The following is a 27,206-nucleotide window of genomic DNA, read 5'->3' on the forward strand; positions in this document are numbered from 1 at the left end:
AGATTCATCTCGCAAAGAGAATCGCGAGCACGCGCGATAAATTGAACATGAGGGAACCGCCATGGGGGAAATGGAAAGAAACACATAAGCATATACTGCAATAAGGCGTTGCGCGAAAAAGTAAGAATTGCGGGAAAAACGCGGCATTTAACGCAACAAAGGAATATATAGAGCGTGGCGTGCATAATATGCAGGAAAAAAAAGGTGACGGTTGAAAGTATAATATGTTGGAGCTGTGGTATCGAGCGTGCGTGGAATTGTTAACGCGACGTTTTCTATTCGTTTCATTACCGCCGTTGCAAAAATATGTCAGATGGTCTATCCGAAAGAGTTCCATTCTGTGCGGTCGATAACCCTTTGATTTCTGCCGAAAAGCCGAGCATAATGGACCGTAAATATAATGGGTCGTTGTTTATCCAGATATCAGTATTAATTCTCCTGTCGATCGATATCTCTCTCGATAATTGAATTTTTATTTTATTTTTACCAATTAATTAAATAATTCATTATTTAACTTATTCAGGAAATAACAATTTTGCCTCGTTATTTGCCTCGTTAGTCGATCTGGAAAAATATAAATGTTGATTCTTCGCTTGATCTATAAAGAAAAATATAAATATTTTAATGTATTATACAAAATATAAATATTTTAATATATTATACAAAAAATATATATATTTGGCTAGAATAACGCGAGTCGTACAGCTACGATATACTCAAAGAGTTTGTCCGCTATTCTAAGGAATATGCGAGAAATATGCGGCGGAAGGGAACGAAGGGGATACGGGCGACGTGTACAGACGACGTATAGGATCCTTAGCTGGGACTCTTTATTCGGCACGTCGCAATGGTATCGTACAAAGCGCATCCTGCGTATACCCACCACAGCCGCGACTGTTACGCGACTCTGTCTCGGGGCGGGAAGCTATTTCCTCGAGAAAAGTGAGACCCATTTCGCGCTCGTATTCTCGGGATAGCGCCTGGCGATGTCGATGGGGCGGTGGGGTTAACGTAGAGGCGTAAATTTCGGTAAATGCGACCACGTAAAGCACGTTCGCTTGCAACGACAGTACGAACTTTACTAGCGTGCACGATGCTGCAGCGCGTCGCGACGTCCGCGGCAACGACGACGCCGACGACGACGAGGACGAGGACGAGGACGAGGACGAGGACGAGGACGAGGACGATGGCGTCCGCTACATAATGCCTTATGCATAGCGAGCAAATTGAACCGCGAGAGCGCGTTGCGCGGGACACGGAATGCTAACGAGAAAACTTGGCGTGTGCAAAAAAAAGAGATAAAGAAAAGCAGACACGACGCGACGAGGGAGCACGAGATTTGGAGACGGGATTTTAGAAGAGGATAAAGGGAGAAAGAGAGAGGCAGGTGAGACATTGTTGCACATCACGACGAATGCATTGCATGGCACCCGCAGGATCACGCTCGCGGAATATCAACGAGAATCGTCGATCGATCGATTTATGGAATTTATGATACCGATGAAACGGTGCGAAAACGTGATATTGTCCGACCGTAAATCATCTTTCCTCTTTCGTTGATGATAATATTGAGAAAATGAGATATAATTTTAAGATAGATTTATATTGGTATAGGCTAAATTTCTGTTCCGTCTTTTTCTCTTTTTTTTTTTATACGCATGATTTAAGAAATCTGGGTGTTAAATGCGAAGAAATGAGGTGTGCAAAGATTAATTATTTTGGCCCGCTTTATTAAAGTGATAAATTTTTATTATCTCCCGTTAGAATTAGCGGAGAAGATATCGTTTTTCATTTCATTAAAGGGCGGTAACTAGCGTCAGTTTCCTGAAAGCGTTGGAAAGATGAAGAAGAAGTATATCGTCGTAAATCCGGGCGGGTATCATCGGAAAAATGGAACCGGACAGGCAGATGCGTAATAAAGTTCGCTTAATTAACATGCGAAAAGATGTGACCGCGTTCGCGATAAAGTCGAGCATTTTATTTTGCGATCCCGGAAGCGACGACGGATATAAGAGCAGAAACGCGCAGCTTAATGAATTCCGAGGTGGAGCATTAAGCGCTATCGCGTTTTAGCGCTTAATGCTCCATCGTGGCGGGTGATACTTTCGATAAAGTGTTTCTTACATCGTCTCTGCGATTACCATTTTTAAAGACGGTAATGACGATCGTGCAATTGTAAGAATGAAAAAGATTACCTTCGCCGTTAATTCAAACACTCTACCTTCATTTCTGTTTAATCCAGTTTTGTAATTTCAACGAGAACTCGAAATTATAGTAACAAAAAAAGTCACATTTTCGATACAGTGTCATTGTGATATTTCATATATACAAGAGAGAGTTTTAAAAAATATAAAATTGTATATATATTATATAATATTTACATGATCACCGAAAATAATACGCTTTTGTAGTAATTGAAAGCTTCAAAAAGCGCATTGTTACTAGTTGCGATGTGAAAGTCAGATATAAACATAAATATTCGCAACGAATATTCACAGAGAATCGCTTTTTGAATTTATAATAGAATTTCGCGAAACAGTTCCTATCCGCATTAAACACATCAGGATTAAACCAACTATACACTCAGTTTAGATGAATAATGGCAATGTGTTTGCTCGAAACTCCTTTCGATTTAAAGGGGATTAAGGTGAAAGCGTCGATTCGATGTCAAAGGGTCGATTACGCACGATCGAATGCTCCCGCTGAAAATTTCCCAAATATACGTACGCTCGCGTAACCGCGGCGTAGGAGTATAAATTATTCATACTTTAATCGGTCGGCCGTATAAAGAGCGATAACGTACCTCCAACGACGCAGGGCTGGCTTCTCATCGCCCGACTTCCTGAATATTTTCGCGTCGCGGACAATGAAGTCGCCGGACAAAGGCTTCGCTTTCTAATAGCGCAACTTTTTCGGCTTGCCTCTTGGAAAAGAACCTGCGCTTTCTTTCTTGTCAAGCCAACGCGATTGTCCGTGCTAACGTAGCGGCGCTACTTTAAAAAAAAATCGATCTTGTACACGCGCGATCAGACGTAATGAGATTTGTAGATAGAAGATACAAGAGCGATAAATGAATCGTGAAGCGAAGTAACAATACTAGAACATAAATTTTAATAAATACTAAGCCTTATCGATTATTCTGGCGTGACATAATTTTGCATTTTTTCTCTTGCAACAAATAATATAATCTTTTCATAATTAATTGTGAAAAAACTAATCCTAAGTTCGCTTATGTTTGCTGGTCAAGAAAGATTCCCTTTCCACTTCTAGAAGAATTTAACGATACCCCATAATTTCTAAGCATGGTCGACAAAACGAAAGTAACTTACGGGCTTTTTTCCTCGCAGACCCGGTGGTATTTTGCTGTCTTCCGTCTAAGGAAACTAATATTAAGAATTTAACGGATTAACGTAAGAATAAGATCGTTCTCCAAGGAAAAATCTCTCCTTCTCTCTCTTCTCGTGTCCCTTCTGAAGCCCGATAAATTGAAGTCCTGCCATTACTATGGGATCCTTCTAAACTTTTTTTGCCTTGCCGCACGGACGATGTCGCAATTCGCTTTTGTCCTTCTTCACCCTTTCCATCTTGCAAAGTACAACGATGCCCGGCGGCGTTTTCGCTTTGTACGTAGTTAGAATTCGCGCGAGACTCCGTCGCGGAATGCCGTTATGAGAATGCAAATTTTATTTCCGTCGGTGAAGCGACCCGGACTCGTAACAATGTTACTCGCTCCGCTAAGATCGATATCTAAAACCGTAGCGATGTATAATCGACAATATCGCTATTATTTACTTATCTCTAATTTTATAGGAAATTTGTATAATAAAACTGAAGAAATATATACACACAATATGCGTATACATTATGTATTTAAATAATTAAATGTTCATTTTATCATTAGATCGTATATCCTTTTATTATCTCGCAATTTATAAATAATTAAATGTTAATTTTATCATTAGATCATAATCTTTCAATTATCCCGCAATTAGAATACACAAATAAAACATACTAATGCGCAGTTTCAAAACCATATTTTTATGAAATTTTTCATGAAATAACCTTCCTAAAAATGAAATTAAATACATTTATAATTCAATTTATGATACCCGCATATACGAAATTAAAGTACAAAAGAAATGTTATAAAAATTATCGTTTATTCCTAAGAGTCGGATAAATGTTTCATTTTTCGATGTCATTACACGAATTTCCAAGAACCTACCCTCAATCTTTTGTAATTCTTTTGTTTCATTGCATTCGTGGCAGCGACAATCCATTGCTTGCTCGATTTTCTTCAGGCTTTTCTCTCTGTCTTTTTCTCCTTTACTCTGTTAGAGAGTGCAACGGTGGTGGCCTACGGCGTTTAAAGCGGCCGCGTTTCAGGGCTGCGCCGCGGTTTCTAATTGCGGCCACAGTCTGGGTTTCGTGAGTTCGAGAGGGCGAAGGGTAAAGGATAGGGAACGTGGGAAAGAGAAGGAGCAAAGGGTTGCTCACGGAATGCAACGGGTGCAGTGAATCCACATCAGGGAACTAAGCTCGAAGATCGCCTCTGGGGGCGGTGGCGGCTGCGACGGTGGCGAAGAGGCGCGGGGATGCGGATAGTGGGAGGATAGGGAAGGCGAGTTGGATTATTTTAAAACGAGATTGAGATAACTTCGAGAGCTAACCGTAGCGGTTTCACCCGAGGCGCAGAACTGGAAAACAGGGGGGAACGAACAAACGGCAAAGAGAAAGAAAGACAAAGAGAGGAAGAGGGTGAAAGAAAAAAGAAAAGGAAAGTGCACGCGTAAGAAAGTGAAAGAGGAGGGAAAACTGAAAAACTGAAAAAGATAGAACGCAAAGGAGAGGCGCAGGGTATATAAACATACGAGCGATGAGAGGAAAAATGCAATGTGTGGGAGAAATAGGATATAAGGAAGGAAAGGAGGATGGTGACGAAAGCTGAGGGATGGAGATGGATAGGGAAAGAGGGATGGAGCATGGAGGACCGAGGATTTGGGGAACGCACGCCGTTAACCCGAGATTGGAAAGTTACCCGATCGTGTGATTGCGTTTGGACGGCTAAGTTCGAAGGGAAGGAAGCTAAGGACGGGGTGATCTCGTCCTGGCGAGCTCCTCCGTAGTCGATTTATCCTATTTGCCGAGTGATCGTTCTCGTGAAAATAATAAACCGATATGTATCGATCGGCGTAGTCGCTTTTTAACTGAAATGACAATAAACTTGAAAAGAATTTAAGAATGAGATTTTATTATATCTACATCTCCATTAAACGTAATAAAATCTTATGATGAGACCGTTAAGATATTTCAATGTGAAGAGATATTTATCGATTAAAACGAGAGATATGAAATTAACCGATTTGTAAGGAATCCGAGAATTATTCGTTTATCGGTTTAATTTAAAAAACATATCGCCCCGTTTATATTTTGTGATTACAATTCTGCAATATTTTTTATTTTTTTTAAATTTCGATTTATATTAATTCTAGTTTTAAATATTTAATTAATCTCATTCCATGTTCATAGCACAACATAACACAAATACATTGTAATTTCTATATCTATGTACAATTAATATTTTCGAAAAAATCGATTCGAGCACATTATTAAATAACAGTAGCAAACAGTAGTCTCGCTTTTAATGGAATTTACAAAATTTACGTCAGGGGCTTCTCTGTTTAAAAGGGAATGATGTAATGAACGGCGTAATGAAAAGCAACTAAGGCTTTTATCAAGAGACGGAGCACAAAGACTAAGCACCCTTAACGTCCATGGACGGACATGCGGCGCAGCTCCTTTACGAGGGAGTCGGGAACGTCGCTAGAATTAAACAAGTAGTAAAGCATTCTGCACTTTGTGCATGATACGCATAGTCGCTAGCTGTAAGTACAAGCATGATACTAAATTCTTAAGTAAAATTCTAAATCAGTTGAATTATAGCAGATTTTCACTGTCTTCACTTTTCCCATAATTTTAACGATTTCGTAACTTCACATTTTTCATCTACGTATAAATCAATGTTTCAACTTGTTTAAAAAATTTAGAACTTGTTTAAAAATTTTACTGTTATTCCGAGAGAAGAGAGAGAGAAATTAATTAGAAAATTAGTTTAATATATCTTGAGTTATAATGTAAGCGCAAGAACCGAATCATATCTCAAATTATTCAATCAGGATTAATAATTTTATATTTTAATTTTTAAGGATCTTCTTTAGCGATTTAAGAGATTTACTGGATTTACTCTACATATATTTGCAAGATACTTTCAATTAATCACTTTCATTTTCTAGTTAAAAAAATGGGATATTTAAAAAATTTCTAAAAATGTGCTTCATTTTTTATTTTTATTCTTAACAAAATTGTAATCTATAAATCAATTTTTTTCATTAATATATTAAATGTTAAAATAAATTTTACTTCCTTTGCAATCGACAAATATGTTATAAAACATGATATTACATTTACACGATATAATATTCTGAAAGCATGTATAACGGAAAATGAAAAATTCAATTTAAAAATATTACTTTATTTGTATAAGAATGATATCAATAACAAGGAGATCGCGTATAAATAACAGTATTATTGTATATGTTGGAAAATACGGTGCTCGTGTTCTAGGACGTATAGCACGCTATTGTTGTCATTCATGGTCACCTTGTTATCATTTGTGTAGCTACACTCGAGTGAGAACGCAAGTTGCTCTGTCCATATCGTCGTATTACCTCTCGAAATACGCTCGCAGCAAGTAAAACATGAAACGCAATACAAAAATCACTGTGATTGTTAGAGTTAAAGATTACCAATTTGTACAATTAATTGATTCCTGTGTAAAAAAACATTATAATAATCAGCAGTTATTAGTTACGTTATATTTTCAAATAAATATTACTTTCTACGAAACTTTTTATATCTTAACTCTAACTAATAAATTTTATTGTGTAATTTTCAGATGTTGAATGGATCCTAGCTTTGTGCGTTTGTAGTTTCCGTTTATTCTTCCATCGTAACACGATAAGATTTGCGCAATTAATGTCGGGAGTGCCATGCAAAATATCGGGCGACTGTTGTATTCTATTAATCAATGCGCGTGTGATCGTAATCGATGTGTGATTAACCGTATTTTCGCGAGTATCTCTTTCATGAGTGTCGATGAAGAAACAGGGAAGAATGAACAAGGAAGGAAAAGGAGGAGGCCCACGAAGAAGGCATCGACAGCAAAATAATCATGAGGTGAGTAAATTATAATTTTTATTAAAGTTAAAATTTTTCTTCGTATTAAATATTTATTTGAAAATAAATGAAAAATTGTTTGAGTTTAATTTTAATTTTTAAAATTCAATTGCGCGTACTTAGTAATTGGTTTTTTCATGCTTTAATTATTTTGGATATTGCTTTATAATTTCAATATATTTGTTTTATTTTAATGTTGTTATATTTCGCTTTTGCATATCAGATTGAATAAAATGACATAGATTAGTTATTATATCGTATTAATATATTAATATATGTGATTATACGTAAAATAGAATAGGCTAAACGGAATTTTTCCATATTTTGTCCCTAAAGTCAAACCTTTATTAAATTATTTTCTTTCATTATTTTCTCCTTTAAAATATTATAAAGAAGACAATAATGATTTTTTTCTAATACATAACATTTATATCTCGTAATTAAGTTCGAATTTAAACGTATTTAGAAACTTATTATTAATTGTAAAATTAAAATCGGGTATTTAAGATATTCTCCAAAAAATAAGTTTACGTAATTTCAACTATATTATAATTTTTTTATACAATATTTTTTACTTTTATTATACAATCTCGAGCGATATATTCCGCAAAGAGCGTAATCATTAAAACTCAAACAATTGTCGCGCACAATACTGCTGAAACAATAGTCGGGAAGTTCATTTCTGAGTGACGACAACGTGTGGACTGTCGGCCGATGTTCAGAGGGAGTAGTACGATTTTATAATATAGAGGAAGAGAGAATGTGTGGCCGACCGCGTTATCGGAATGAGAGAGGCGAGTTGCCGCGGAATAGATTCCGTTCCCGTTCGCGCGATACGAGAGGCAAGGGATGTTCGCGAAACGAGCACATCGGTCGAATAGGACACTCCGGTATTTCCCTCCTGCGGTCGACGAGATCCCGTTTAAATCCCGTCGGTAGCGCCGTACAGCTAGTCCACTAGCTTCTCGACAAATTACTCGGCCCCGATAGCGCAGCAATTTCCAGGATTCTGGATCGCTGGTCCACGACTCGTGCCGCCTCGTACATGCCCGATCCGATCGGCTGCGCAGGGTATAATAGATGCCCATATCTTTAGGTGGACTATCGATGGCTCGTAAATGTCGTCTAATAATTTGTTTACAAATATACTCAAGGAAGTCGCATCGCATTAAAAGCGTTCTAAACTTTATTCCAAGATTTAAATATAAAAGAATAAAAAAAATTAGTAATATGAAGTATATTTAAAATTAAAAAAATATACTCCATGAATATTAAATCGTCTTGACGTTAATATTACTTTAATTATTGTTTGCGGCTGTGCAGAAGAAGTTTAAGTTATAAATTAATCGTGCTAAATTTGATGGGATTAATTTATCAAACTTTTTAATATATTTAATATATATTAATAGAAACGCAGTTTTTAAAAAAATTGACACCATAAGCCTTGTTCCAATAATTTCATTATCTACTTTCATTAATTAATAATATCTTTCGCTCCCCTTTTGAAGGCATGACAGTATCATGCCGGCACGATCAATTATGGTTTAACCCGACTTTGCAGATGCGTAATGATGAGACCGTGAATTTCCAGTCATTGTCCTTATCGTACGCTCGAAAAACATTTTAAAAGGAGATCGGAGAGAAAAAGAGAAAACATAGACATTTGCCATTTCGAGGACCACGCCGCACTCGCTCGATCTTATCAAGAAAGATTTCCGGGTTTGAAAGTGTTCCCGGCGCTATTTTAAGAATGATCCGCCTCTTTGTTAGGAGCTCTCGCATCTGAGCCCCATGCCATTATGCCAGAGAGCAATATCCGCGCGAAGAAGGCACCGAAACGAATATAAAAGCCGCGCGCGATGCTAAAAGTCGCGTACCATCGTGTTCCCGTATAAAAATAGAAACAGCGCTTTATACCGGGAATCTATTTTCCATTTCCCAGCTATTGTAGGACGATATAACAATAGATCGCGATCACGCGTGGATTTAATAAGCGATAGTATTTTTACAACGCTTTTTAAATTAAAGGGAAAAATTTTTAACGCGTTAAAAAGATTTAGATACATCAGCTTTTTACAATTAAACCGCAATATTACCCCTTGCGTATATAATATTTAATTGTAATTATCTAGTTCATTTTAATACGTAATATTTCATCCATCTCTCTTATATACGCTCGCTTTGTATAATATAAAAGTAAATACAAATATGTACATTTCCATGATTAAGAGGTAATTAAAAACGAAAATTGCATTTACATATTGTACATTACAACGCAACGCAATATCAATTACATATTAAATATTTCTACAAACAGCAATAGCAACGTTTCATTATAAAACTAATTGCGGTTGCAAGCGATTCGAAATACACCATTCGTACTACTTACTTCGCTAAAACGATCGCGTTCGCGTCGACGAAAAAAATCTCGATGACAAGGAGGCCACGGTCGATCCGTGACCGCGATCGATCGATTTTCGAACCGGAAGTCTCCCCGTGAAGAGACGGCGAAGCTGACGGGAAGGACGATAACTCAGAGACGGATAACGAACATCTATTTTGACAGGAGATGAGCGTTGGCGTAGGATCGGGGGTAGAGACGCGGGGTGAGACGCGTGCAATACTGAACTTCGAAGTAGAAGGGGAATGTGCCGGCGGCGGGATGCCGGCCCGAGGCATACATTATGCTAAGCCGGCCATTAGGGGGTGAAATATGTTTCGCGTGCCCCAGTCAGTTACCGGACGAACAGTAGGAGAAGGCATCCTCCCAACATTCCCCGACTACTGCGGCCTTCCGAACAAACGGCGCGCGCCTCCGAGGCGTCTTGCATTACGCGGCTGCACGCGGTTTCCAGTTATTTGCAACTCTAACGACCGCTAATTGGCTCGCCGCGTTCCCTATCTCCGCAATTCCACGTGGTTCTCAAGATGAGCCCTAGTAACTGATGCGCGGCGTTATCCGTCTTTCATCGATCCTCCCGTCCTTCCGCCGCGAACGCGAATAAGGAATTCGAGTGCTCTTTGTGCTGTGATTTTACATCGGAACTTCTAATTCCTCGATATCATTTCTCGATCCTGCGTTAAAGATGTTACACCAACTAAGATTTTCATGATTGTTATAAAAATAAGAATATAAGATATTTAATAAGAAAATAAGAATATATACATTTCTTAATAAGTGCGAAAAATTTCAGATGATTCTTTGTCGAAAATTAAGGGGGGTTTTTCATATAAATATATACTCCTACATCCCTCCCTGTGAAGTTATATTCTTCTAAAAATGGAGGTAAAAATTATTTTTTTTTATTTTTTTTTCAAATTTGGAACAAGTTAAAGAAATGAAATTAGGTGGATATTTTCTACTAATAAAAAGGTTATTTATTAATATTTTTTTCAGCCTCCCGTATTGTTATAAAGGGACGAAACTAGCAACCCCTATTCAATTTTTTATTAGAACTTTTTAATATTTATATGAAAAACCCCCTTTAATTTTCGACAAAGAATCATCTTCTAAAATTTTGCGCCCTTATTAAGAAACCCTGTATAAAAATATAAGTCTTATTGTCAAAATATAAATTTAAAAATAAATAAAATATGATCATATATAATAAGAGAAAAGGAAGGGGTAAATAAAATAATTTTTAGATATGTTTTTTTTATGTATATTTACGGACCTGACAGTTTGCTCTCAATTGATGTGAAAGTTTCATTTTTCACTTGCAGTATTTGAGTCTTAATGAAAATGTGTTCCCATTTATCCAAGTCCGACTATTCATTTGCATGCTATCAAACTAAACAAAATACACAGCCCATTGGTTTGAACAACCAATACCTATTGCTCGTTAGCTTCCTCTTGTTTATTTACTCCTATCTGCACGCACGCGACCTACTTTTTTATATAAATACACAAATGTACGCCGCGTGACTGTGTCCATTTCAATTAATAGGACATAGTTACGATCTGGCAGTAGAAAGAAATAGCCATCGAACCCTGATCGAATCAATGAAATCACGAAATACTCGGCGAAATCTCATTACGGTAAATGTATGCTGGCTTTCCTGATGTGCGGATAATACTCGCCGTTGAGGAGATGTCAGCCAGATAGATCGTACGAATTTCATGGCATCGTAAGGCACTAACTCAGTCACCAGAGCGACCTGCTTTTATCGCTATCATGAATGAGTGATACGTTTGAACTGTAATTAGATTCGGACGAAAATTATGATCGTGCGTTTCGAGTGAAAAAAAATTAATATTTTCTCTCAACTGCAGATATTAAAAACAATAAGAACGGCAAATCAATAATTTTTTAATTATGAAAAATATTTCAATTATAATGAAATTTTTCGAACATTGAATTTTATAAAAAGCTAAAAATAGGTAGCACAAATAAAATGCAAAATGAAAGATAAAATAGAGATGATTAAAATTTTATTTCTTTGATAGTTTATGAATTCTAGTCTAAAGCTTAATTACTAAAATATTTAATGTTAATTTATAATTTGTATTTATTACGTAATATGTATTTGATATCTCTCAGATTGTTTTGAAGATACGCAATCCTCACAGCTTTCATGATATCAAATAAGTCAGTATCTTTGGTTGTGTTTAAAAATAAACTTTTCTGCATATACGGAATTTAATTTCGTCTCGGAGTTTATCCCCAATAACCAAGATATCTTCGCCGAGTTGGATTTAATTCTATCCGCGGAAATATTTTTATCGCGGCCGTAGCGGTACGCATCGTGGGAAAATGCGACTTAATTAAGAATTTCCGATTGGCTGTACAACGGCCGTGGTAGCGTCGTTATTACGGAATGCGCCACTACATGCTTAGGGAAAAACGAGGGATTTAAACGACGCCACGTGTATGTTTCTGTTCGTGAAATTACCACATTGAAACTTCGACATATTTCATCTGTACTTTTTAAAGTTTTCACGTTTAATCAATTTGCCGATTTAATGTGATGAATTCATTTCTTCCTTATTATTCCATTTACCGCAGTCTTTCAATATATTTAATACAAAATATATAATTAATTAAACATCAAATTAAAATTCTGAAATGATCTCTAATTAAAATCCACATTTGAGCTTTTAAATAATTTTACATATTCTATTTTATGCAGAGTTGAGAAAACCTAATTTTCAAAATATTCTTTATTTTTAATCGCTTTAATTTAAAAACTATTTAGATATTATAATAATTTCAAATGAAACAAATTGATTCTAGATTGGCGAAATAAATTTGTCAGTAAAATTAAATGTAAGATTTAAGATAAAAATAAGAAAGCTTTTTTTGAGACATTCTGTTTATTACTCTATTATTGATATGAATAGCTATCAAAGTTCTTTATTGATTAATTGATCAACGGTGAATTCGATAAAGGTATAAAATACAAAGAAATAAAAAGATTAAGAATAATCGCGCTTCTCATCAATTATCGATAATAAAGCACTTGACAATAAAGAATATCACCGAGACAGATTGCCTCGCGCGAAAATATTTTTCTTTTCGCGGTCTCTCCCACGCCGTTGGCAAAGGTACTTTTGTCGCCATTACTTACGTCATACTCGAGAGGTCCTGCGCTTAAATATCACATTGCTCTTATACGTAGCGTCTGTCGCTGGAAGATAATAAAGTGTTTCCTTTTTCCACACGGTTACCCCATTTTCGGCAACGTTGAGGGTCAAACGGAAACTGCCGTCTGTGATTTTTCATGAAACGATTTTCTCTTAACAACAAAAAAGCATGATAATTCTGATGTAGAGAAAGAGAGAGGGAGAGAGAGAGAGAGAGGGAGATAGAGAGAGAGATGTTCAATCAAAGCGAACAAAACAAATTTATTTTATTCGCGACAATTTTCATCATTATATTATAATAATTATGATAATAATCACATGTATAAACCCGATGTTGCAATTAGATAATGGGAATTAAATTTATTTTAATTCAATTTTATTACAATTCTATTTGACACATATTTTGTTTCCACTTTTTCGTTATTTTTGTTTCCTTAAATATTGCGCTTTATCCAAATAAAATCATATGTTTATTGTTTTAAAAACGTTTCATATTAATATAAATACATGCATTAGCCTAAACAAATATAGATAATTCGCTACAATCATTAGGAAATTTTGGCAAAATATAATCAAAATAAGAATCGTATGCATATCCTTTAAGCACTGTTCGCTTCCGAATAATAAAATATTCTCTCTCTTTTTCTCTGTGAGTTTCTACACTTCTTATTTTCTTATAATATTTTATTCTTCATTCTTTATTTATGTTACGGTAAATTGGACTTTCTCCTTCATTTAATCCTTCATTTAATATCAAATCTTCAGCTCACCATTTTCATATTTATAATCATATTGCAGTATTTTAAATACATTTACATAATTATGCATAATTATACATAATGTTACATAAACATATAATGTATATATAAAATAGATTTTAAATAAATTTAACATATAAATTTCTCAAAGATGAAGCGTATTATTTAATTATTTTGCAATATTGGTTTGACACAATTTACCAACTTTTTTATTTATACACAGTTGATTTATTTTATCTTTACATATATATTTACGTACATACATATTTATTTTAAGATATGTCATATATTTATATTTATTTGAGGGAATTTTGTTTACAATAAATTTTGCTCTCTCTTTCGTTCTTTCTTTCTCTATCAATCTTTCGATTAAGTTACAATATTCAATAATCCATATCCGCAACAGCGTTATGAAAATCTATAGCGAAAGAAGAAAATGGACTATTACACTAAGTCTACCCATTCTTTTCCTCTCTCTTAATCCTTATGCGATTCCACCCTGTCTTCGGTCGACCAAATTATTTCCTGCGGCTCGAAACTCTCCGGGGTGCGATAAGCATCTAGGTTGCGGGAATGACATTATATGGAGAGGAGCAAATATTGCTGACCGCGCGAATAATTATGGCAACGTAGTTCAGCGCAATGTCGGCGTCATTTGTCCATTACTGTCGTGAGTAAAATAATATGATTGTGTTTCGCGGTTTATGAGCATATTGCGATTAATTTTCGACAGAGAGTCAATTATTATAATTAGTGAAAAATCGCTTCGAATGTCGATTGGATAGCGTAATTTGCGGTTTACGCATAACTATAAAGACCTACATTTAGACAGCGATTTTGAAATAAAACCATTAATTATTAATGCTAAAGTAATATAATACATACATATTATACACACACATACACATACATACACATACTGCACATTTTTTCTTTAATATTTTAATAAAAGCATTTTTTATTATTTATTGTTTCAAACATTACATGAAAATCATTTAATCATAAATTGATCATACGGTATTATTGTATAAGAACACACATTGAATTAATTTTATATATTTAGTACTTCAAGTTTTATGATATAACAAGTAACAAGAAATCTTAAGAAAGTCTTTCCTCCATCTGATTGACATTCTACTCTTGAAAGTACAGCAATAACTTCTCGAGTACATCCGGAAAACTTTGAGTCTTCCTTCGATCCAATAAATTAGCCGCCACTTATTTCCCCACGATTCCCCGCAATTCCTCGCAATTAATATTCCTCGAGGATGCCACGGGAACGGGCAGAGCAAATCGACGATCGATCAAATACAATTCTGCCCGCAGTCGATGTAGTCTCCATTTATAGGAGGCAGCGGTGAAATATCTGCCCGGCGTAATCCTTCCCCCAGTCAAATAATGTAAAAGATGTACATCCTTCAAAGTGCTACCAATAGAAACGAGAGAGGGAAAAATAAATGGCTTCGTGGAGAGATCGATTTCACCCAAAACTCGCGCAAGGAGACACGGAAGGGGAAGACGACACAGAAGAATGGTGAAAGAGAACGCGCGAGAAACGTGTTTCCCTTATTTTTACTTTCAGCCCTTGTCGTCGATTCGACAACGATAAGAGGAACGAGTGGTAAACAGAGTCCCGTTTAATTGGGCAAACTTTCTCTCAAACGAGGAAAAGCTACATTCCTATCTTTTATACGTTCCGTCTTCCCCCGGTCGTCCACCTAGCATTTCGGGAGGGTCGGGTGGATATCTGAGAGGTTTCCTTGAATAGCAACGAGACATCGCGCTCTGCTTGATTTTAGATTCTGTCCAAGGCCCATCGCATAATTCGCCCCCAACTCTCGCGAGAATTTCACCCCGAGGGATCTCTGTTCTTCGTTCATCTTGAATTATCGTACGATAAGGTTCTGATATGCAAAAATTCAGCTTATACGCGATATATGACGCAACGATGTACGATCGTTAAAAGATATTTTTTGAAGCGACTTTCTTCATTTTAGAAATCATTATAATTTAGGCCACAAGAGATGATCTCAAAATACATATATTCAATATATAAAATCTTATACATTATAAATCTCAAGACTGTAGATATATTTTAATATTTGTAATTGTCACAAAAACAAATTTATTAAAATTTTATTCAAGACATTAAAATTCCATACAATTTTCATATATGAAAGGAAACGTAGACAGTTTGTGAAAGTACTTATTTAGTCTCATCATGTTTATGACAATAGTAGTGATGCAAAAGGATACAAATGCTGATAATAAATGGGCATAATCGACGGATACTGGATCGTGTGATAATAGCTTACTAGACGATAATTAGCTGCGTGCCGCATCAAGTCGTAATAGGTTCACGGTATCGAGTGTCCAATAGCAGGTGCGATAATCGTCGAGCAACAATTCTGTTAGCAATAGAGTTACGTAGATAACATTGATCGATGTGTCGCTCCTGTCCGATGTTGATCGAATGTTCGTAATAATTATCCAAGACTGACTAGCAGGACGCATAGGTGACACTTACGTAATGTATGTAGCAGTTACGTTAATATCCGCATAGCGTAGTGATCTTGTGATCGATCATACAACGTACTCCCGCACGCATTGCAAACCCATTCCCGTAATAGCTTTGATATAACTCATATGACAAATACGAAACAAAATACTGTATACTTTTGTATATTTTAAATGTAAACTATACAAGATATTGTTGAAAATGTTAATCAAAATACGAACCAAAATATATCTTTTTATAAAATAATTTATTTAAAATATAAAATTAAAAAAAATAATATTAATTTTATGTTAAAAATATTTTTATCGTTATGTGTTGAGCTTCGTTTGCTTTTAAAATATTAAACAATTTTAAGAGCGAGATTTTAACGTAGTGAGTAATATTTGAGAGGCGAAGCAACATCAGTGAGAAATACAACGTTAAGAAGACATGTAAAAAGTAGGTTAAGAAAATAAGAAAATTGAAGTATATAAAACTTTATGAATATCGCGCGCGAAGAAAACAGCATCTGCAAGGCTTTCTAGTCTTTATGCTTTTTCGAACATTAAATAGTTTTAAGACTTTATAGTCTTAAAGAGAGATAATATATATGTCTTTTTGACGAAAGCGTATATAAAACTTATTAAATTTTCTCTAAGAATCTTTTTTATAAGAATTAAAATAGGCACTAGTAAAATTGAAATATAAAGATTTCAAGAGATTACGAAACTTTTTTCTCTGGAAAAAAACAATGTTTAATATTTCGCGATCTGTAAATAAATCATTAAGTTTACCACGCTTGTATTACCTTTAAAAATATCACGAAATTTCATGATATAAAAAATGTAATTAATCTAATTTCGTCATTCGATCAATGAAAATAGAAATTCGCACACTCAGCATCGAGTCTATTTGCCAAGAGGTCGTTTCCGTCATAAATCGCGTGACCGTGCACGTTTCATTTCCCGATAGACACGAGAAACGGGCTCGAGTATGCCAATTTTCACGTTGCGTCGCGTTGTATGCCTCATAAACGCATATTGACGAGCGTCCGTGGTTTACGATATACATACTAAAACGTAGCGAGTCATATCAGCAAAATTTAATGGAGTTACAAAATAGCTAAGATTTTAAATATGTTTCATAAAAAATTCAAAATTTTTTATTCGCCTCTTTTTCCTCGCATGTTAAAATATCTGCTTAACAGATTTATTTTTCTACGATTAATTAAAAATATATTTTTTAATCTAATTTTCACATTTTTTACGCGAGAGAAAGAAACATAGTCTATTAGCTTTTTAAACATAGTCTATTAGCTTTTTAAAATTCCACGAAAAACTTTATAAAGTCTAGAGAGAGAGAGAGAGAGAGAAAGAGAGAGAAAGAGAGAGATTGTTTCCAGAATAAAAAATTCCAGCGAAAAAAAATTGTATGTATTAAATTTTTCGAGAAAATATGATCCTTTTATAACAATCTCAATATTTTTAAATTTTTTTATACAAATATATATATGTATATATATTATCAGATTAAAAATAGATCCATCTCTTTATTTAATTGCATAAAAATAATTTAGTTGGACAGATATTTAATTGATCTCGTACATAGATACATTATGAAGTGTTATATTCTGACAATATAATTCTTCGCACGTATTTTTATATCACTGCACGAGATGCAGCTACTGTACGGAAGCCTGTACTTCTCGCTGGTACGGAATGACCGCACATCTCCGCAGCGACGGCTTTTGCCAGCCGCGTTCGTTTAACGCGACGCGACGGGTTTATCGTCAAATGAAACGGAAAAATTCAATTTAGATTCCCGCCGCCACCTGCACGACTTTTCGAGGGTCGTACTTTTTCCCCCGATCCCCCGAGCCATGACGACCGGTTCGGAAAGTGTTTCCCGTTTTCGTCGTCGGGACGGCACATAAATCCCGCGCGGGATAAGAATTCCGGGGACGGGCGTGACTCTCTCTGGATCGGATTTCATGCTCTCGCGCGTCACCGGCCGCGGATCGTTAACATCCGAACGCCCTTGTTAATGGAATTAAATCCAATCTATACGTGGACGGGGGTGTAGAGGCTGAGATGGATGCGGGGAAAGCGGGAGATGGAAAATCCGCGCTCGCTTATATTCGGTGTCACCGCGTAATGATAGTTGACTCTATGATGGATTGGTTCGTTCGGCCATGGTTTCGTCACACGCATGAATCCTGCTAATGCTGACACATGCGATGCATTGTACACAACTGTGAATTTGGCGACTGCCAAATTTTTGCAGTGCGTATTAAAAGCATTTTTCAAATATTAATTATATAACATGCAAATTTTAACGAGGATTTAATGAAAATTAAGAAAATTAAGTTGTCGATTGTAGGCTGAAATTAACTTAGGATTCAATTTCTATCTCACTTAGTCAATTATATTTTATTACAAATTGATGTGTTTTGAAATTAAGAATAGAATTATATATATAATAAATATAAGTAATAAAATTAAAGGCGTGCATCGTGTATTTATCATTTCCCTGATATAAATAATTTTTTTAATAACATATTTCCCTTCATAAAATTATTTTTTTTAAATATATATGTTATTAAAAAAAATTAATTTATGAAGGAATATGTTATTAAAAAAATTATTTATATGAGGGAAATGATAAATGCATGATGCACGCATTTAATTTTATTACTATATTACATTATAACTTCATTCCCTTACCGTAAGTTAAAACATTAATTAATCTGCCAATCGCTAAATTCGAGATTATAGCGCCATAATTATCGAAGGAGAATTTTATACTATCGACAAAACGTCAAACGAAGCTTCCCAATACGCGTTTATATTAAAAAATTATCCTGATTTGACAGTGGTAAATAGAAAATGCTATAATGTTTTTTGATTCAATATCTCAGGGAATTACATTAAAATATGCAATGTTCTAAAATTTCTCCTTCAATTCCATTACATCCTTAATTCACATTTTCTTTCTTTTCACTGTTACAATTTTCCTTTATACATATTTCTTTCACATATAGTTGTATACCAATCCTCTAAAAGCAGACTCTCCTCGATTACTGGAGAATCGAATTCAATAATTCATAATTTATTTTCACTACGCCAAGGATTTATACCGTTTCATTTCTCACGTATTCAAGCTCCGCCAGACCACAAAAGGCTACATTCACCAACTACATTCGCAGTACGAGGGAATAAAAAGCCGCTCGCGTGCGCGCGGAGATGAAGCGTCGGCGCGCGTCTAATTTACCTTCGTAGCCGCCGGCGAAGTTCCGCGGATACCAAACAAGTCTAATCGACCTTCCGGCATGCTCGCGCGAAGTCAATGCGAACTCGATATTCGCCGTTGCGGTGTCTGTGCTTGGAAGTTCTTCCTGGTCGTGGATGGTTGGAAGAGAGGTGGCCGACATGTGTGTGTGTGTGCATGTGTGTGTATGTAGATATCTACATATATACGGATTCGCACACATAGGTAGGTCGTCGATAGAACGGCAACCGCAAGCTCGGGGGTTGCTCTACTGATGGAGAGGAGAAGGGCTCGTCCGCGTCCGTGTGTGTTTGCCCGTGTGTCTCGAGAGCGTCGGAAAGCGGATAGCGGTGTGGCGCACACACCGGAATCGCGGCCGCACAATGGACCCCTTCAACTATCCCCGGGATAGCACTCGACGTCGCAAACAAGCCCCTTCGCGGACTGGCCGGTGCGCCGCGCCGCGTACGGACCGAGTGACAATAAATTCCGCAAATATAAGCAACCGAACGAATTACCTCGGCGAAATTTTCCCTTCGCCGAGAGACACGGAAGGAAGACAAAAGGGAGGAGGAAAGAAAAAAGAAGGGTGAATGATGAGGTTATAATTTGACCAAATTGGTCGTCGAAAAAGAAGGAAAATTTATTTTTAGATGCTACACAGTGAGAGATTGATATGAATTTTTATCAGTAGGAATAAATTTAAGAATCTGAGAGATTATATCGCATAATCAAATATGCTTCAAATAAAAAGGACAGAATTAAATATTGCCAAGAAAAGTAAATAATTGCAGAATATCATTAAAAATGTATAAATTAATAAGAGAGGATATTAATAATAAATGTAATAGTAATATAGTCATTACAAATAAGCCAGAGGGGAAACTGGGATAGGATCGGAGCCGATAAATCGTTCTAAACGCACGATTGCAATTGCAACTGCAGCTTCTGTATCAATTCGACCGCATTGTTTTGTCGATCGACTTGTAGCGCTCTATTCGTCGAGGCGAACAGGAAAAACGGACAAACACGGTGAGAATAATCGCAAAAAGTCAGTGCCGATGCTGTTGTCTTTACGTTTAATTAATTCTGTCAGTCAGGCCGGACGTCGAGCTTGGTTTATCTCGACACGGCGCGGGAGGGAAAGTGTCGCTGCTGGTTGCGCCTGCAGTCGTCATCCGCCATTGTCACCCGATTCCGCGAGCGTAGAACGAATAAATGGCGCAGCTACGAGAGACATCAAAAGACTACGTTCCGTAGTCGTTTTGGAAAATAGATAGAACTCGCGTGCGTTTTAATTTATGAAAACTCTCGCCTCTTGCAAATGCGAGACGGAAGGTCTTGTTGGGAAATCGATTTTTCGATTTCTCGAATTCATACAGATGCAGATGTTCTCGAATTTTTAATTTTAATTTTCGCATTTTTAATCACACAACCTGGAGTCCATTTTAATATAAAAAAATTGCGAAAGCTAATTATGTTATACATTTTTTACTATTTGGTGTATTAAATATCATCATGTAAAATATCATGATAATTTTAAATCTTGTATAAAAATGTATGTGCTGAAAATATACTACAGCGTTGAAACTAAACGTGCAATTAAAATATTTCGTTATCTAATTATATTTTCTAGAAATTACGCTCGCATAAAATGATTTAATTTCAGTTACTTATAGCTTGACTTTGAAGTACGAATTGTATTCATTTTGATACATGTTGAAACATTTCTCCAAATTTAATTCGGTCGTCCCCAAAATAGACGGCTCTTATTATGCAGCAATATCCATCGAATAAAAATCGAAAGTAATATATTCGTGGCAAAATGGACGCTTGCGTCACTTTTGCGCTGTCATATTGCGTTAAGCCGTGAACTGTGCACAATGCGCGGAGATTTGAATAAACCAAACGAATTACGTGAGAGAAAGACGGCATAAAGCAATAACGATTTCGCCAAATAAACAGTGGTGCAGCGCGTCGCTCTTTCCCTCGTTTAATTCGTATTAAACGTATCACGCCGAGTTATCGGTGTGATACGTTTAATACGAGAATGCCGAGACATAAAGCGCACGTGCATCTAACATCCTTCTCTATAGCGGCTGATATATAACATCGCGTTACATGTACACGTTCTTATGGGGAAACCGTGGAAAATACTGACCAACAACCGAGCCTGAAAAACTATACATTTGTTTGCTTTTTTAATAATCGCATAGTTGCATTCGCGATGCCATGCGCTTTCCAATGGAATTAGCGTGCAATAGTAGACCGCTGCAGCGACAAAATGAGAGATAAAAACGTACGAGTCGCAACGGTGCTCGCCAACAGACGAGAATAGTTCATTTCCCACATGTTCATTTCCCATAAATTTACCCAATGGCTTTATTTGACTTAGGCATCAGGAAATGAAGTTTGTTAAACCTTTTATGATCGGGCACACGTAAATGCACGTTAGTCGGCTTTATAACATCGCGGGCGACTCTGTTTACGATCGTTATCGTCACCACTGAAATGTCAGCGTGCCGCTAGAACTGCATTCTGTATATTATACTGGAACAAAAATGTTTACATTAATCTTTCGGAGCAATTACGGATCGACACGGCATTTCGGCGAGAGAACACATGATAGGTATCGCAATCAAAAATCAAAAATCATGTGTAATCTTTTATTTATCTAGCCGACTCAATTTCAGAAAGGGTATCGCACAGGAAATAACGGACCGTATTATTTTTCACTTATGTGCGCGCATGATTATTTATTTTTTTGTTATTTATTCTTTTGTTAGTGTAAATTTATACATATATATTTATAGAAAAGACTTATTAATCTTGGCATTCTCTGATACCAATGTGTATTAAATAATTAAAGAAATAATAAGACTTTATAATTAGAAGCATAATTAGGATATAGCAGAATTTTCACGTAAACTAAAGTGTTTAATTTATAAAAATTGTGAGTTTTAAGCAAACATCAAGATTGACAGCTTATAATATTATAATTTGTATCTAGAGTGAATTCGTGTTAAAGATGAAAACGTTATCAATTTTAATGAACATTATAATTAAAAATATCATTAATTTCTAAGTTGTTCGTATAATCATTCGATAATCCCCGTATCATCAATTGCGTTTACATATTAAAAATTGAGAAATTACATTGAAAACCATGATAAATTGAGAGGAACTCGCCAATCTGAAATATTGTTGATTGGTCTGGCCGCATAGGGCACAGACAGCCTGTATTTCTGCCTCGAGTGGCTTAACGCGTTATTGCTCTTTTGTTAGTACGAGCGTTGTTTCCTGATCGATCTCTCCAGCATCCGGCTGACGTACTTGCAACATAGGAATGCGACGCACGAGCGGCTGAATCGGACGGACGGACGGACGGACAGCCGTGTACGAAGGAGGAAAATTCCGGCAATAAACGGGGCTGGATACGGGCCAAGTATTTTTATTGCCGCAAGGCCGTCCACCCCCGTGTTGCACCCGCTGCGGGGTCACTGCCTACGAAATAATGCGACTTGGACCGTAATACTTGCCGCGCCGCGCGACTTACGGCTCGATGCGCAACCATTCTTGCGAACATTTTCATCGTTACCGATGCGGAAGTATCCCTGAATTATACCGCCGCGAATAAATCAGCAGATGCGCTGTAGTAAGCTATTTTTAAGCGGAACGAGAAAATGTTAGAAATGTGCTCTCTCTCGCGCCGAAATCGCACGATAAATAAACCGATCTTAAAGTACGAAACTACTTGGTCCGGACTTCCAATAGCGAACGCGAGAGATTTATGTATCGCGAGCGATATTGTATGATGCGAATCTGAAGAAAGCGGGATGCGAAAGTTTCGTGCCAGTTTTCTTTCTCTCTTAATGTTCGCCATCAATCATTTAATTGCCTCGTACTTAATTGCGTTCTTATTAATGTAAAATTAAAAATCCCAACAGGGACTGCTTTTATTTCTATGTTAATTTAATATCGATATGTCAAAGAGATATCAAACTTTGTCCGCGTTTAGATATCTTCGCGCGATTATATTATTTTTGAGATAGATGCGTGTCATCGTTTCGGAGTCGCATGAATTTGACTTAGGTCCGAATATGATCGGGAGCGATAACGGGAAAGGGCAGCAGACGATCGTGACTTGGCTCGGGGTTCGCTTTACCTAATTGCGTAAAGTCAGGCCGGAAGTTTCAGCATATTAGAGGTACCCACGCTTTGAATAACGTCATCCTATCAGGTCCGATTCCAATAGATGCCGATACCGCATCGAAGAGGGATGTGCAAGGCTGACTATACTCGATACAGCGCCTCGAGGGGGTTATCCACCTCTTCGCCGATCCTCCTTTCCTCGGGTTATCGCGTTACTAATGGTCGGCGTGGTAATAGCCGCAGACACCCGATAGCTTTCCTCCGCCAAGCGTGACGTCAAGTCAAACCCACGGGTGAATGCACGTGCCACGGTGACATTGTGGACGCGAACGAACGTGAGCCTGTGTCTGTGCATTTATAGGCAAGAGGAAATGCAAGAGATTGCATCGCGCAGTTTTCCAATTAATAGAAACAAAATGAAAGAGAGAAGAAGGAAGATGTGTATAAAATAAATTGAAGAAAAACTATTTGTAATTTTTTAAAAATTTGATTGTATTTTTTCCAACATCGCTATATTTTTTTCTCGTAAAGTCTCGTTTGCGATATAACGGCCCGAGCGGAAGAAATGGGTTAATGAGAAAATAGGCCGAGCTTTTTTAACAGTGAACGACGACTGACGTCGCTAGAAACGGGACAGGAATGATAATAGTCGTTTTGTCTCGGTTCAATAATTTGATTGAAAGTTAACTGATATGTGACTGGTATTCATTGTTGAAGTTAGATTTATGAGAAGTACGCATAAAATCTGAATTTTGCTGTTGAATCAATCTCACGTGATAGATATACGGATGTTATTTACACAGAACGTGCTTGCATTTATATCGGGGCACTTTATAGATTATTTGTAAAAATTTATTTGCAAATATAAATAAGCGCTGAACAATTCGACTATTGGTCACGGAAAAATGAATTTTGCAGATGCGAAAAGAAATGTATAATAAATTTTAACAATATAATAATCAATATATTAATTATATAGTTGACTTATATGCTTAATAAAATCATTTGTGCATAATCATTCGCGAATGTGTTAATGAAAAACTAAATATTTAGCTGGAAATGTGATATTAATGTGATATAAATTGATACATGTCTAGAAATATCCGTGTCCTTGGTAGATTGTTCTATTTTCATCTGAAATATTTCGACTAATTTCGGAGTCGAATTACATAATGAAATGAAACTAGATTAGATTAACACGTGCAAAGCAGCTGTTAGAGAATCAAACGATGCGGCAAATCGTGACGTACATAAAAAATGATAAAACTGACAATACAATTTATATTCTCGGCACATCATCGAGACGCTACCAAATAACTTATTGGAAATTCTTATGTACTTTCAATTAAAATATCTCTCTCTAGAAACGAAGGACAAATCGAATAATTGAATAATTCAAATAACGGAATCAATTGATATATAGAGCATGAAATAATGCACGAATCGCCGAGTCGAGTAATTTAAATAATGGAAAGCCGTTGTATACCAATTTATTAACAATAAATCAGAAATGCGAGAAAGCATATTCGGCATGAAACTGTTTCATAAATATTTAGCGTAAAATAATGTTACACAACAACAATCAGCCAGCACACGACCTTGGCGTTTGTCTACAGTGCATGCAGTGCATAAGTGTGCTACATATATTTGCACGGTTAAATTAGAATCGGCAGATTTGGTTTGCTCCGTATGCATTTCTCGAAATCTATTCGCGATTATCTATTCTTAAAAAAAAACATGTTAAATCAATACTCGTATATTTTAAGTATTGTTGCCTCTTTTCCGAGATGCCGAAAATATCTGAACATTGCGCTGTGAATTACTTTATATGACAAATTGTCATGGCTGAGCGACGCATTTGACAGTTCGGCGAGATAATCCGAGATCCGACTTAAATTGGTGCAGAAACGTCAACCCGAACGATGTGGATAGATACTTCCGTAAATTGACTTGAACCGCTTCTAAAGAAGATTCGGGTCGCGCGGCTCGCGGGTTCGTAACAAAAATATGCCCGGAAGAGACGTCAACCTCGAAAGCTGATCGAGGAAGAGCTTTGCCCCGCACGAATGATGCAACGGCGCGCTGGTTGCAACGAAACGGCACGGAAGCCGACGAGAAGAAGGGAGAGAGCGAAGGAGAGAGAGACGGTTAGAATCTCGCAGCCGCGAAAGATAAATCGCGTGGGCGGGCCACGGCGAAGAAGCTAACGGGGTAACAGCTACTCGGGAATATAGTCCCCGTGGCACCCCATTCGTAACGCGATATATCACGAGTAAGAAAAGTTTTGTCGGGGCATCGAATGAAGAAGGAAGGCGAAAACAAAGAAGAAGAATGGAGAGGAAAAGGAGAGGACGGAGGTGGGGCTTCGATTCTCCTTGGAACAAACGACGCTGTCGTTGGGAAGCTTATAAAGGAGAATGCGCGGCGGGAAGTAATACGCGTGTGAAATTGAATTAAATCATTTCTGTCTAACAGTCAAATTTATATTATGCATTGCGTGAAAAATATGTGTAGAAGCGAAGTTTAACATGAATGGGAAATCTTTTCGAAACTAAAATGAAGTAGAAGAACAGGCTGATGTAGTCAGACAGCCCGTGATAAACGTTCCTAATTAATACGTAAACTAATTGTTTAATTAAACAATTATATATATATTTGGAATTTTCACACTTTAATAAAGAAAACATTTCTTTCACTGAGATACTATTAAATATTACGTTGCAAAAAAATGATGTGTGAGAGAGAGACGGAATAAACTCTAGAGAAGGAAACGAAGTAGAAACTTATCTGTTATAGTCAGACATTTGGTACACAGGTATTATTGTTACACTCGATCGTGCACAAGACGCGGGACTCAAATTGAACTTCCACCGCGCATTTATTGGCGGATCGACGGAAGCGGGAAGCATTCCATTATCTTCGACATCGATAGTTCCGCGTGTGCGACGACCGCTTCGCGACATTAATCTTTATGACCGATCGCTTCGGGAACGCATTGCCACTAACCATCAATCCTCCGAACGTCTTGATCCATCGGCTTCCAATTGCACGTAATCGCGCACGAGACATTTACATTCTGACCTTTCCTTCCAGATTCCATTCTACGTTTCTCTATTCGTTCGTGCTGCCGGTATCCAGACGGGAAAACAAGTCGGAGAGAACAAGTAAAGAACAAAAGCACGAACTCGCGTTTGGAATGCGTCGCGTCTCGTCGGTCTGTTATTTCGCCGTTAATTCGCGACTCGCGCTCGTTACCCCTTTCGCCTTTCGAGACTCGGGTTCCTTTTTGTCTCGGTAACATGCCCTATTGTCCTTTTTATGCGGGTCTTCCTGCTTGTACGCTACAGAAGATATTCTATAGCCATCGACCAATTGTATGCCATTGTGTACCTGCCCATTGTGTGCTTCTGTCTCTTCATTCATCCTGCGATCTGTGACGCGATGACGAAGACGAACGCGCTTTCATTAGCGATTGTAATGTATATTCTTTGCCCTCTCGTACAGTCGCAAACGATAATAATCACTGTTGCTTGGCGAGTCCTCCGGAAGATTTATTTTTCGACGAACTGCCATCGAGGATTATCGAGTTTTTCAAAATGTCAATGTCTCTCTTTTTAGGAAATAATGTTATTTTTAGGAAATAATGTTATTTATTTGAGAATATTAACATTAGGAAAATTTTACGTGTACTAATTATTCAGTTGTATTTATCT

General features: G+C 36.8%; 2 protein-coding genes across 9 annotated transcripts in view; one reads left to right on the forward strand and one right to left on the reverse strand.

Annotated features, from left to right (window-relative positions):
• The window catches only part of Tmtc2 (Transmembrane O-mannosyltransferase targeting cadherins 2), a 265,630-nt gene that overhangs the window by 125,237 nt on the left and 113,187 nt on the right, over positions 1–27,206 (reverse strand). The window lies entirely within an intron of this gene.
• Positions 1–27,206, forward strand: part of LOC145975691 (uncharacterized) — a 113,734-nt gene that overhangs the window by 33,569 nt on the left and 52,959 nt on the right. For 5 of the 7 annotated variants that reach the window (XR_014440052.1, XR_014440053.1, XR_014440054.1 and 2 more), the window contains 2 exons: positions 5,688–5,884; positions 6,955–7,235. Coding sequence is in view for 1 of the 7 variants with exons in the window: in XM_083106349.1 (XP_082962475.1) it covers positions 7,155–7,235 (81 nt within the window). In the remaining 6 variants the exon portion in view is untranslated. Of the gene's footprint in view, positions 1–5,687; positions 5,885–6,954; positions 7,236–8,796; positions 8,989–27,206 lie in introns of those variants that run through there. The other 2 variants (XR_014440055.1, XM_083106351.1) reach the window with 2 other exon arrangements.

This window comes from Camponotus vicinus, unplaced genomic scaffold (genome assembly GCF_025532165.1).
Source record: "Camponotus vicinus isolate PSW18456_S1 unplaced genomic scaffold, iyCamVici1.0 SCAF_8, whole genome shotgun sequence".
NCBI classification, from domain to species: domain Eukaryota; kingdom Metazoa; phylum Arthropoda; class Insecta; order Hymenoptera; family Formicidae; genus Camponotus; species Camponotus vicinus.